Raw genomic sequence first — 13,306 nt, 5'->3', positions numbered from 1 at the left:
GAAATGATTAGCAACATTGTTGCTAGAATTTCGGTATATAAAAAATGTTAAATAAATAAATAAATAAATAAATAAATAAATAAATAAATAGGGATGGAGGTTATTTCCTTGGGAGAATTGTAACAGCTCCATCACTTGATGCCTGTCATCTTGCTCAGTCTGTAATTGGAAGGGAACCAATTCAGACATGTCCTTCACAAATTTTATGAAGGACAAGTCCTCTGGAGGAGAACGTTTCCTACTTTCAGTAGGAGAAGGTGGCGATAGTAAATCATCGGTGCCTTGAGATGAATCGTCAGTCCAGGTGTCATAGGAATCAGCACCTGTCCCTGTACGAACCTGAGAAGGACAGGACAATGGTATTTATGAAGGTCCTGGTCTAGGATCTGAAGGCATCGAGGGAAGTACTGGAGGCACCGATGAAGGCATCGAGGGCATCGATGGATGGATCGGTGGCGCCGATAGGCGCATCGGCAGGACTCTGATGGAGGAATGCGGAACAGTGTTTCCCCTCCTGATGACAGGGTAAGCGCGGAAGGCACCGGAGCCATCGGTGACCCAGGATCCATCGGTGGAAAAGCTTCTATGAGCACTTCCTTCTTTGAGAGCAGCGGTGCCAATGCTGCCAGAATGGGATCGATGGTCGGTTCCGCGACCGGCACCGATTTCGGCACCATGGAACTTTGGAGTCTGTGCATCGCGTTATCGATGGCCTCCTGAACCATCCAGTCCAGTTCTTCACGGAGACCTGGAGCAAGCAGCCCTGGCTCCGGAAGGGAAGAAGGAGGCAGAGGCATATCCAGAGGGACCACTGTTAAAGGCGGAGTCGCGGCTCCCGATACCCATCCGGGTGAGGGTTGCCTCGATGACCCGGTCGCAGAAAGGGTCGGTGCCTTTTCTGGACGGGGTTTCTTCGATGGTGGCTCAGACGATGGTGAGGTCGATGATTTTCTTTCTTCGATGGTCCGAGACTTTTGGTGTCGATGCCAATGTTTCTCTCTACGATCCCCTCGGTCCTGAGGGGGAGTAGAGGTAGTCGAAGGCCGAGAAGTCGTCGACGCCTGACGGTCACCGGCCGGTGGCCAATACTGGCGCAAAGTGGATGGTGCCGGTTCAGACGACGATGCAATCGGAGTTTGAGAACAGAAGAGGTTCCATTTTCTCCATTCTGGCCTTGCAACCTTTTGGTGTCATTAAGGCACATTTGGTGCAAGTCAGGACATCATGCTCGCACCCGAGACACATTACACAGATTTTATGCGGGTCTGTTATGGACATGGTGTGAGTACAGTCCGGGCACCAACAGAACCCCAACGCTATGGTCTTTGAAAAATTTAGCCGCGGTACGGTCGACAGCCAGTAGGCCGCGAGGGCCAAACTCGACGGGAACAAACCTAAAACGGGTAAAAATGTACCTGAGTACCGCGGAGACAAAAATTCGAAGGAGGGACCCCTGTGGGGTATGAAAGATTTTAGTAATTCCGTGAGGAAAATTCCTGTCAGGAATCTCTGTGGAGCTCCTTAACCCGCGTGGCTACTGTTGCGTGGAAAAAAGAAGACTGAAGTGGGACCCCTGCTGGCTGCAGGTTTAGTGCCATGCTGGGCATGACCAGTAGGTGCCAGTCAAAGTTCTAGAAACTTTGACAAAAAGTGTTCCGTGATTGGGCTCTATCCTCTGATGTCACCCATATGTGAGGACTACCATCCTGCTTGTCCTGTGAGAACTAATGTTACTGCCATTGTACCTATTAGTTTAGAATAATTACTTATAATCCACTGAGCCACTGAGATTCCAGGCATCCACCACCCTTTCTTCACGGAAAGGGTGGTGGATGCCTGGAATGCCCTTCCGGAGGAAGTGGTGAAGTCTAAAACTGTGAACGACTTCAAAGGGGCATGGGATAAACACTGTGGATCCATCAAGTCTAGAGGGCGTGAATAAAGAGGAGGCATTCAAACACTGCACGGAGCGGCAGTAGCCACAGAGGCATTCACGGAGCGGGATGCCAGTGGCCAGTAGTTGGTGTTCCACCTTCACGGAGCGGAAGGATGGAGGGCTGCTATCTCAAAAAATAAAAAATAAAAACAGGGGTGGGTAAGAGTATGGGGTAAGGGTGTGGCCTGCTTGTTACAGCGGTTGCTACCCCTAATTGAGCTGGACGTTCACTTGGATGCAGATACGGCGCTGCTCTCTACATTGGTGGTGGGGTGGAGGGGAATTAGGGCTGGAGGGTACTGGAAGCCAATAGTAACAGGTGGGAGAGAAAAAAAGGGGAAAAAAATGGATAAAGTGCGTAGCTTGCTGGGCAGACTAGATGGGCCGTTTGGTCTTCTTCTGCCGTCATTTCTATGTTTCTATATGTTTCTATGAGATCACTCATGGAAAAAAAGTGGAATATCAAATGATTGTAAAATAAAATATCTCTGACCTCTACCATTGACTTGCGACTCCATGCTTCCCACCTGGCTGCACTGTATGCTTGGAACAGACTTCCTGAGTTGGTGCATCATGCTCCCTTCTCTCACCTCATTCAGATCCAGTCTAAAAACTCAACATTTTGAGACTGCTTTTCAGTTTTAACCCTAATTATTTCGCTCACAGCCATACTGATTTTAACCAATTTTCAGGCTGATACAGTAAAAGTCGTGGGAGAGCACCTGCTCTCCCGGCGCGCGCACAGGCCATTCTCCTGTACACGTGATCAAGTAAAAAAAAATATTCAAATTAGGGCCCAGGGTAAAAAGAGGTGCTAGGGACACTAGCACGTCCCTAGCGCCTCTTTTTGGACAGCAGCGGCTGTCAGCGGGTTTGACAGCCAATGCTCAATTTTGCCGGCATCGGTTCTCAAACCCTCTGACAGCCACGGGTTCGGAAACCGGACGCCGGCAAAATTGAGCGTCCGGTTTTCAACCTGCGAGCCGCGGGCTGATTTTAAATTTTTTAAAATTATTTTTAGTTAATTTTTACTTTTGGGACCTCCGACTTAATATCACTGCTTTTCTGTACATTTTCCCGGTGCCGGCAGAAATTAGCGCCTATCTTTTGGTAGGCGCTAATTTCTGAAAGTAAAATGTGCGACTTGGCTGCACATTTTACTTACTGAATCGTGCGGGAATAACTAATAGGGTCATCAACATGCATTTGCATGTTGCAGGCGCTATTAGTTTCGGGGGGGGGGGGGGTTCCGTGTGTTTTCGACGCGCTATTACCCCTTACTGAATAAGGGGTAAAGCTAGCGTGTCGAAAACGCGTGGTCAAACGCGGGTTAACGATGCGCTCCGTCGCAGCGCACTGTACTGTATCGGCCTGTTTGTAATAAAAGAAATTCCCAAACTCTCTTTTTCCCTGTATGTTTGTCTTGATTAGATAGTAAGCTCTACTGAGAAGGGACTGTCTCTTATGAGTCCATATTCAGTGCCACTTAGCCAGATAAGTTTCAGCTGAATATTGGCCTGGGATCAGCAGTTGCCACTCAACAGGATATGTACTTATCTGGCTAAATAGTTGGCCGGCTTGTGGTGGGTGGGATGGGGCAGGTGCATATCTGGGAGGAATTGTGTAGCCGGATAACTCTGCTAGTTAGAGTTAGCTGGATAACTTATCTAGTTAACTCTGGTCGCACTGAAGACCTGTCCTATAGTTAGCTGGGTATATTTAGTGGCACTGCTATCCCAGATAAGTTCGCCACATATGTTTATCTGGCTAGCTAGCTCAGTTGGAGAACGGCAGAATGTGGACTGTTTATTTTTCTACTGCACTGAATACATTAAATAGCACTAAAGAAGTGGTAAGTAGTAGTAGTAGTAGTAGTAGTAGTAGTAGTAGTAGTATGATGTTAAAAAGCCTGCGATTAAAGAAATTCATTGAGAATTCATCAATCTCATTTTGTGTTCAATACTATTTGTCTTTTCAATGCCCTTTGGTGATGAGGTGGGTAGATTAATTCTGCACATTGAAGAACGGCTTCCTTTGTGTGTGTCATTGGGTTTCCCTCAAGATCCTGTATTATGAGATCTAGTGAATTAGCGTTCTCTATGCAGAACCTCACTCTGGAATGATGGGCAACATCGGGATGGTCCAGCTTGGGGATGACTTCAATTTATCAGACTAGAGTCCACTGTTGTGGCATAGGCCAAGAGTGGAGAACTCCTGGATGCAAGGCCAGTACAAGTAACATAAAATCCTACAAAAATTCACTCAGAACCTATATAACAAATCTCCCATACTACAACAGCACTAACTCCCAGAACTCAAACAGTAACAACCCTACCAATGAAAAGAAAGCAAAGGAAAATGTGTTCTTACCTGCTAATTTTCATTCCTGTAGTACCACATTTCAGGCCAGACAAGTGGGGTTTGTATCCCTACCAGCAGATGGAGGCAGAGAACAAAACTTTGAGGCACTGCTACACATCTGAGTGTGCCACCTGCAGACCCCCAGTATTGACTTGTATCCAAGCCAAGATGTTCAAATTAACAATTGTAAGCAAACTAAGGGCGAGCAGATAATACAGTTGGAGCCGGACCCTTTGCATCAGAAAACATAGGAACATATTAATTTATGTACACTTTCAGTAACTCTCCATATTTGTCTACATACTGTCTCAACATCCAGAAGCGAGGAAGTCTTTCGAAAGAAGGGAATGAGTCTCTGGAATGATCTGTGATACTACAGGTAACTATCAGGTAAGAACAAATTTTCCTTTCCTGTTTGAACCCCAGATCAGTCCAAACAAGTGGGATGTACCTCAACTCCCCTATACTGGACGGGGACCCGAAAAACCTACAGGCAACACACTTTCCCCAAAAGACATCTCATCTGGCGCCCGCACATCCAAGCAGTAATGCTTCGTGAAAATGTGAAGAGAAGACTAATGTCACAGGAAGGGCTCAAAACTGAAAATGCTCTCCGAGAATCATGAATCTCAGAAACCTATGGAGATATGGAGGTAGGCCTCTGTCAAGTCCAGAAAGGCCAAGAACTCCCCTTTGCGTACTGCCGTTAACACTGTCCATAATGTTTCCATCCGAATACGGGGCATCCTGAGGCAACACTGGCCTTTTGAAGATCGAGAATGGGTCGAAACGTCCCCTCTTTCTTGGGAACCACGAAATACACTGAGTACCTCACTTGACCCCTCTCCTGAAGGGGTACCGGAACAATGGCCCGTAGACAGAAAAGATGTTGTACCGTGTCCTGCACCACCTCCCGTTTGGGACGGGAGACGCAGCGGAAGACCACAAAGGCGTCTGAGCGGCCGAGACAATTCTAAAGTGTAGCCATCTCTTATCTCCAGCACCCACTGGTCTGCCGTGATCTAGTTCTATTCCTTGTAAAAGAGGGACTGCCTCCCTCTGACCACCTCCGGAGAGGAGTAGACCTGCTCACCTTTATTGACCAATTTTGTTTCCCTCTCCCCTGCCCAAAAGGACTGCTGTTTGCCTGATCCCTGATTCTGTGCTGCAGTCACAGATGATCTGCTTGGGCGAAATCTTCTTGCATCTTGATAACGAGCATGCGGGTGAAAGGATTTCTTGGTGGATTTCTTGTCCTCGGGTAACTTCTTGCCCTTCGACTCCCCCAACTGCTTAATGAGTTGCTCCACATCTTCTCCGAACAGCAACTTGCCCTTGAAGGGGAGGTTCGACAGCTGGGCCTTGGACCACACATCTGCCAACCAAATTCACAACCACAACAGCCTCCGCACAGTCACCACAGAGTCCATATTCCTGGCCGAAGTCTGAATCATGTCATAGAGCGCATCTGCCACATAGGCCACACCCAACTCCAAACGGGCAGCCTGAGCAGACTCTGCGGTTGTCCCGGACACCACCTCGTGTGCCTTCTGCACCCAGCACAAGCAAGCTCTCTGCATCAAACTCCTGCTGACTGCCATCCGCAAGCTCAATGCCGAAACCTCAAAAAGCCTTTTCCAGCTTTCGATCTTGGATATCCTTAAGAGTGGTCAAACCTGCCACCGGGATGGTTGTCTTTTTTGTCACCGCAGAAACTGCCGCATCTACCTTGGGAATCTTCCAAGACTCCAAGGTTTGCTCCGGCAAGGGATAAAACTTGGCCATTGCCCTGGCCACCTTCAAGCCCACCTCAGGAGACTCCCACTCTTGGTTGACCAACTTCATCTTCTTCTTAGATAAAGGAAAAGCCTTAGGAGGCCCACGCAGTCCCTCCAGGACCGGGTTCACCCCCTCATTGTCTGAATCTTTCTGCATGACCTTAATCCCCAACTCCTCTAAGACCTAGGGAATCAGCGAACCTAGCTCCTCCGTGCGGAACAAGCAGACCACGAGGGTCGTCACCCTCCGCAGTCGTCCACATCCTGCATAGGATCCGGTACATCAGTGCCCGGGTCCTTGTCCAGATCCACCAGACCACCCTGCCACTGGTCGGGCCATTCCAACTCCTCCGTGTCCTCACCATCCACTGCCCATCCACGTCCCAGCCCAAGGAGATGTAGGATTCCTCCAGAGCCTGTAGGGTCCTGCTCCCCCCCTCCCCCCCCGAGGCTTCTTCGACACAGGAGCCCTTCCTGGGAAGCGAGAGCCTGACCCCTGCCTCCTTCTTGACCAAATAGGCCTTATGAAGAAGCAGGATAAAATCCAGCTAAAATGTCTCCGAATCCAAAGACCGATCCTGGCCATCGTCCCTCTTGCCCACCCCCCCCCCCCCGGCCCCTCCCTGCCACCAGCAGGGTTTAAATCAATGGGAAATAGTGGGGGAGAGGTGTGTCGAGGCTCTGGAACGGCCTTCTGGCTCCTGCCATGTGCTTTCAAAATGACTGCCGCATCTTCCAACCCCCCCCCCTGGGGCCTGCAGCATCGGCCTGGCCGACCTCATGCTCGGATCTCCCCCCCCCCCCCCCCCAAGGGTCCCGCGGAGGTTCCAGCCCTACCCCAGACACACTCTGTGGAAAACGCGGTTGCAGAGAGACGAACTCCTTTCAAACTGCAGCCATGGCAACTTTTTCTGCACTGAGTGGGCATCAGGCTGAATCATGGTCAGGCCTAAAAATAGCCCCTGTCACTAAGAAACCCTGCCCATGGCACAATCCCGACCGACGAACTAGCATCCGGCCCAATGATCGGTAGGCTTCTGCCACACTCACCCGGCCCTGCCTCCTAGCGGAATGACCGCTCAGCACAGCTCAGAACTCACGCTTGCAGAGTCTCTCCCCTTTTTTTTTTTTTTTAAAGGTACAAGTTCCCTGCTTCTGGACACCAGGAGAGAGCAGCTACTGGTGGTGATGACTCAGAGGAGATGAGGGAACCAGGACCCCTGGCTCTCACCTCCCCTGCCCGATAAGGGCTGAGCTGGATCAATACCCCCCTGCTCGACCCAATGGATGGCCCACGAAGGAACCTAACACCTTGGGGAGCCTTCCAGGAATCTTCTATCTTCCTTCTCTGTTTGTTTGTTTTTTTCCCCCAAACTCCAGACTACAGGTTTGCACCTCTACCACCTGCAGGAAACATAGAAATACTGAGGAGACTGCAGGTGGCGCTCTGGGTTATGTGGCAGTGCCTCAAAGTTTTGCTCCTGCCTCCCTCTGCTGGTAGGGATGGCAAAAACCCACTTTTCTGGACTGATCTGGGTTATGAACAGGAATGCAAACATTACACCAGGTCTTAGAATACAGCATCATTATTCTTTCCAACAGGGAAAAGAAATAGTTTAGTGGTTAAATAATGAGCTGAGAACAGGGGAAACCATTTCCCCCACTGACATTTCTCATGATCTTGAGCAAGTCACTTTATCTCCTGTTGCCATAAGTACCCACTTAGATTGTAAAATCTTTGAATTCTAAAAGTGCTATAAGCCATCTTGAACATTATTTGCAAAAGTGAGCTAAAAATTAAAATGTATTAGCAATACACTTCCTATTGAGAAAACAACACAGAACTACATATTAGCTGAATACTTTATGGTAATCATACACAAAAAGCACAGAATAATCAGAGAATAACTGACCACAAATTATAAATAGAAGTATGCAGAGAATAAATGAACTACTGTCCATTAAAGCACCGCTTCACAAGCCTGTTCTTGCAATCCCACAGCCAGTCCTTTTATTTATTTATTTATTTTTAGAATATCCACAATGAATATGCATGAGATAAAACTGAAGTCACTGTAGACCAAAGATATGCAAATGCAATTTATGAATATCCATTACTGATATGCTAAAAAGCTGACAGGCTGTGAAGTCACCAGGAGGGGAGGGGCTGAAGCAGGATGCAGAGAGCTGTTACCTATGATGTGGGCACTGGCTGAAGCCCCTGGTGTCTGCCTAATGGAAGAGCCAGCTGTGCCTGAATGCCCTACAAGAGGTGTTCCTTAAGCATTAACCTGCATTTGGACTTATCTTACTCGCCGTTCCAAACCCAAGCTGAGGGTGAGCTACATTCAGATACTGAAGGTTTTTCCCTGCCCCCGAGGGCTCATAATTTAACTTTGTACCTGAGGCTTCGGAAGGTGACATGATTTGCTGACGGTCACAAGGAACATCGGTGAGAGAAGCAGGATTTGCATTCTGGCTTCCCTGGCTCACAGCTCACTTTACTGGAGTATTTGTGCTGCTCTTACTAAAGTGACAGCAGAATGTGAATACCTTCTTTGTATGGTGACTATGAAGGGAATACATCATAGCTCTGCTTTGAACCCACTGTTAGGGGAATTACTTTCTCCCACGGTTTTCATTCTGCAAATCCCTTAGCAAAGGTCGTTATAGAATAAAATCACCCCCCATTGGCCTCCCCTTACCTTGGCAGAGTTCTTCAGCTGATACACCACTGGGTCATCACCAGACTTTCCAGCTGCTGCCTTTGTAGCACTGATAAGGTCACCCAGAGCCTTTGCTACATCCTTCACAGCATTGATCAAAACCACCTACGGACAGAGTAACAAGCACAAATAAACAAGAGTCTGGAGCGAAGAGGGACACATCCAGAGAGAGTCCATAAAAAGATATCACTACAAGGGATAGTTTAGTTTGTTTAACCTACATATACCATCTTTCAATTGAAATTAAAGTGAAATCAATTGAAAAAACCATATGCAAAAGTACAATTTAAAACACATAGTCAAGATAAAAACAAAAAGAAATCAACACACACACAAACACACATAAGACACTAACAAAGCAACTTTACAATTAATAAAAAGGCAGGCAGAAAAGTAATACAAAAAACAACTACTTGCTAAAAGCCTGCTTAAAAAGCCAGGATTTCACCTCTTTCCTAAATTTTGGATAATTAGCTTCAAGATGATGCTCAAGAAAGAAAAATGGATTCTTACCTGCTAATTTTCATTCCTGTAGTACCACTGATCAGTCCAGACTCCTGGGGTTTGCCTCCCTTCCAGCAGATGGAGACAGTTTTGAAGGCACCGCCTCTTAATCTGGTGTGCTACCTGCAGTTCCGCAGTATTAATCAGTACCCAAGCAGAAAACCATTACAAACAAACTTATAACAAATTCCCCAACAAGCCCCAATGAGCAGGAGAAAGAGGAAAAATTCTTATAATACAGTTTTCTTATTAAGGACTAAGCAGAAACCTGCGTCATTCTTCTGAAATAATCCTAGATAAAAAAACTGATCGAGCGGGCTCTCCAAATCTAAACATTCTGACTCTGGACTGATCCGAGTTACTAGAAAATTAGCAGGTAAGGACCAATTTTCCTTTTCCTGTACGTATCCGATCTCTCCAGACTCCTGGGATGTACCAAAGCTTCCCTAACTGGGCTGGGACTGTGAGAGTCCCGCTCGAATGACACTTTCGTTAAAATTGGCAATGTCCGGGGCCTGGACGTCCAAACAGTAGTATCTGGCAAAGGTATGTAAAGACTTCCAAGTAGCTGCCCTGCAAATTTCTTGTGGCGAGACCAGTTGGCACTCTGCCTAGGAGGCCGCCTGCGAATGGGTAGAATGAGCCTTCAATCCCTCCGGGACAGGACGCCTACGGCAAATATAAGCCGATTCAATAGCCTCCTTTAACCAACACACAATCGAGGCTTTTCACGCTTTCTGCCCCTTTCTGGCACCACTCCATAGCACAAAAAGGTGATTAAAAACGTTAGTGACCTCAAGGTAGAGTAAAAGAGACCCCCCCCCCTGACATCCAAGCGCCTCAAATCCTTTGCATGAGGTGTCCCAACCTCTAAATTTGTAAAGGCCGGAAGTTCCATCGACTGACTCAAGGGGAACTGTGAAACCACCTTTGGCAGAAAGGACATATAGTAACAGCAATGACGGCAGAAAAAGACCAAATGGTCCATCTAGTTTGCCCAACAAGCTTCCCACGACAGTAACTTCCGCTCTGTGCAGGTTACCCCATGATTCTGTTAAGGGTAGCAACTGCTGTTCCATGCAGGTTACCCCCAGGCCCACTACCCCTATACATTTTTTCATTCTTTCCCATCCTCTAGCCTTTAGTGATCCACAGTGTTTATCCCACCTCCCTTTGAAATCCTTCACGGTTTTGGTCTTCACCACTTCCTCCGGAAGGACATTCCAGGCATCCACCACCCACTCCGTGAAGAAATACTTCCTGACATTGGTTCTGAGTCTTCCTCCCTGGAGCTTCAAATCGTGACCCCTAGCTCTACTAAATTTTTTGCTATGGCTACCAAGGGCAGATACTTCAAAATTCTTCTAGAGGTGCACCTCAATCTTCCTGTCCTGCACATCTTTAAGGGCTGCAGCGCCAGTCACTGGAATAGTCGTGTGCTTGGTAACCGCTGACACTACCACATCCACCTTTGGGACCCTCAAGAGTTCCAAAGAATCCTCAGGCAGGGGATAAAGCTTACCCATGGCTCTGCTAACCTTCGGGCCAGGGTCTGGACGCGGCGGTGTCTGCTGTGACTAAGAAGACCATCGTTCCCGTGGCCGGGGCTGCCACGTTGAAGGGCACACAGGACCACAAGCTGGAGATCCAGCTCAGGTGAGTCTTTGAAGTCTCCGCTCTGAGTCTTCGGGCGGCTATTTGTGCCAGGCTCACGCAGAGGACCTGCCTGTGTTGGGTCCAGGAGGCATCCGCGGCTCCGAATGTTGTCGGTGGTGCTGCTCCTTACAGGTTACCCTCATGTTTCTGTTAAGGGTAGTGACTTCCGCTCTGTGCAGGTTACCCCCATGTCTTCTGTAAAGGATAATTCCCTGTATTTGCCCAGATCAGTCCAGACTCCTGGGTTTTGCCTCCCCTCCAGCAGATGAAAACAGAGAAAGTTTTGAAGGCACTGCCTCTTAATCTGGTGTGCCACCTGCAGTTCCTCAGTATTTCTCTGTCTCCAGCAGTTGGAGGTGGTGCAAAACCTTCTTCTGGTGCACCAACTTCTGGACCATCTTGTGAAAAGGAAAAGTCCTTGTTGGGCCTCGCAGCCCAGCCATGATGGGGTCTACTGTATCCTGGTCCACCTCCTCAGGTAGGACCGTGAACCCTAATTCTGCCAGAACATGAGGGATTAAAGGACAGAGCGCCTCTTTTTGAAAAAGTCTAACCACCTTGGTATCATCCCCCTCTAAGGAGGGGGCCTCCCCCGGTTCCTTCTCTGGATCCTGATCTCTTTTATGTGGTCCACCATCTGGGGAGCCATCCCCCTGTGGTGACCCAGGGTTGGATTCCTCGCAGGAGACATCATCAACACGGGACCCACAACCGTCTGAATCCTTGTGGCCCCAGAAGCCCCAAGCTTAGGGGTGCGGAATGCCTTGGTCCTCCAGGCTAGAGAGGCCTCATGCATTAACAGTACAAATTCCGGAGAAAAAGAAGAAGGATCCTGAGAATCCCCCTCCAGGGGCTCCAGATCCTTTTCTGACTGTCCTCCTAGAGCCCCCCCATGCGTCACCGGGGCTAGAGTCCGTGAGAGAAAGTGCTGGTGGGAGATTCCCTCCCTTTAAAACTCCCTCCTCAGCCTCGACAAAAGTTCTCAAAATGGCTGCCATTCGCGCATTCAGCAAGTGCCCCTGCACGGCTGAACTAAAAGAGTCGTGATTCCCAGAGCCCCTGCATGGTTTAACTTCGTATGCCACCAGCAACAGCGAGAGCCGTAGGAAAAAAAGCAGTCAGGACAACCAAAAATAAAGTTTCCTTTTTTTTTTCAACTTTACTAGAGGAACAAATAAAGGTTTACTTTCCTGGAAGAAGTGGCAGAATCCTGAAGAAAAAGGGGAGGAATCTGGATCCACCTGCTTTCCCCCTGGAGCTTGGCTGAAAGAGCAATTTTCCCCAACTCCTGCTCTTCAGATCCTACTACCAGGAGGGATGGTCCCACCAGGACCTGCCAACCTCCTGGGAGGAATATCAGCTAAAAGAGAAAGTACACTTCAAAGACTATCATTCTTTTTATAATCAGGTACAGAACCACAGGTTTTGCACCACCTCCAACTGCTGGAGACAGAGAAATACTGAGGAACTGCAGGTGGCACACCAGATTAAGAGGCAGTGCCTTCAAAACTTTCTCTGTTTCCATCTGCTGGAGGGGAGGCAAAACCCAGGAGTCTGGACTGATCTGGGCAAATACAGGGAATTATCCTTTACAGAAGACATGGGGGTAACCTGCACAGAGCGGAAGTTACTACCCTTAACAGAAACATGAGGGTAACCTGCAAGGAGCAGCACCACCGACAACACTCGGAGCCGCGGATGCCTCCTGGACCCAACACAGGCGGGTCCTCTGCGTGAGCCTGGCACAAATAGCTGCCCGAAGACTCAGAGCGGAGACCTCAAAGACTCACCTGAGCTGGATCTCCAGCTTGTGGTCCTGTGTGCCCTTCAACGTGGCAGCCCCGGCCACGGGAACGATGGTCTTCTTAGTCACAGCAGACACCGCCGCGTCTACCTTTGGCACCATCAGGAGATCCAAAACATCCTGCGATAGGGGGTAAAACCTTCATCATCGCTTTTGCCCACTTTCAAGCCTGCATCTGGCGAGTCCCACTCCCAGGTCACCAGCTTGCGGACCTTCTTCGGCAAAGGAAAGGAAGTCGTCAGTCCCCGAATCCCATCCAGGACGGGGTTAACCCCTTCGCTGTCAGACTCATCTTGAGACACCTTGACCCCCAGGACCTCCAAGACCCGGGGGATGAGAGGCCGGAGCTCCTCACGCTTAAACAAGCGCTCCACGCTGGGATCATCGCCTTCCGAAGATGGCAGCTCATCTGGGTCCGGGTCGACCTGGGTCCCATCGCCCAACTCACGCGTAAGCCCCGGATCCTGATCCACCCCGGGGATGGCAACCTATCCTTGACTTGGGTTCCTTGCCGGTTCCCAAAAGATTGCTGGAGATCAGA

General features: G+C 48.8%; 1 protein-coding gene across 1 annotated transcript in view; it reads right to left on the bottom strand.

The window, feature by feature from the left end:
* LOC115079620 (talin-1-like) overlaps positions 1 to 13,306 on the bottom strand; it is a 480,705-nt gene that overhangs the window by 107,088 nt on the left and 360,311 nt on the right. The window contains 1 exon segment of the mRNA XM_029583330.1: positions 8,781 to 8,906. Coding sequence (XP_029439190.1) covers positions 8,781 to 8,906 — 126 coding nt within the window.

This window comes from Rhinatrema bivittatum, chromosome 1, assembly GCF_901001135.1.
Source record: "Rhinatrema bivittatum chromosome 1, aRhiBiv1.1, whole genome shotgun sequence".
Taxonomy (NCBI): Eukaryota; Metazoa; Chordata; class Amphibia; order Gymnophiona; family Rhinatrematidae; genus Rhinatrema; species Rhinatrema bivittatum.
The sequence above is the reverse complement of the archived record's forward strand: the minus strand, read 5'-3'. Positions and strand labels throughout refer to the sequence as shown.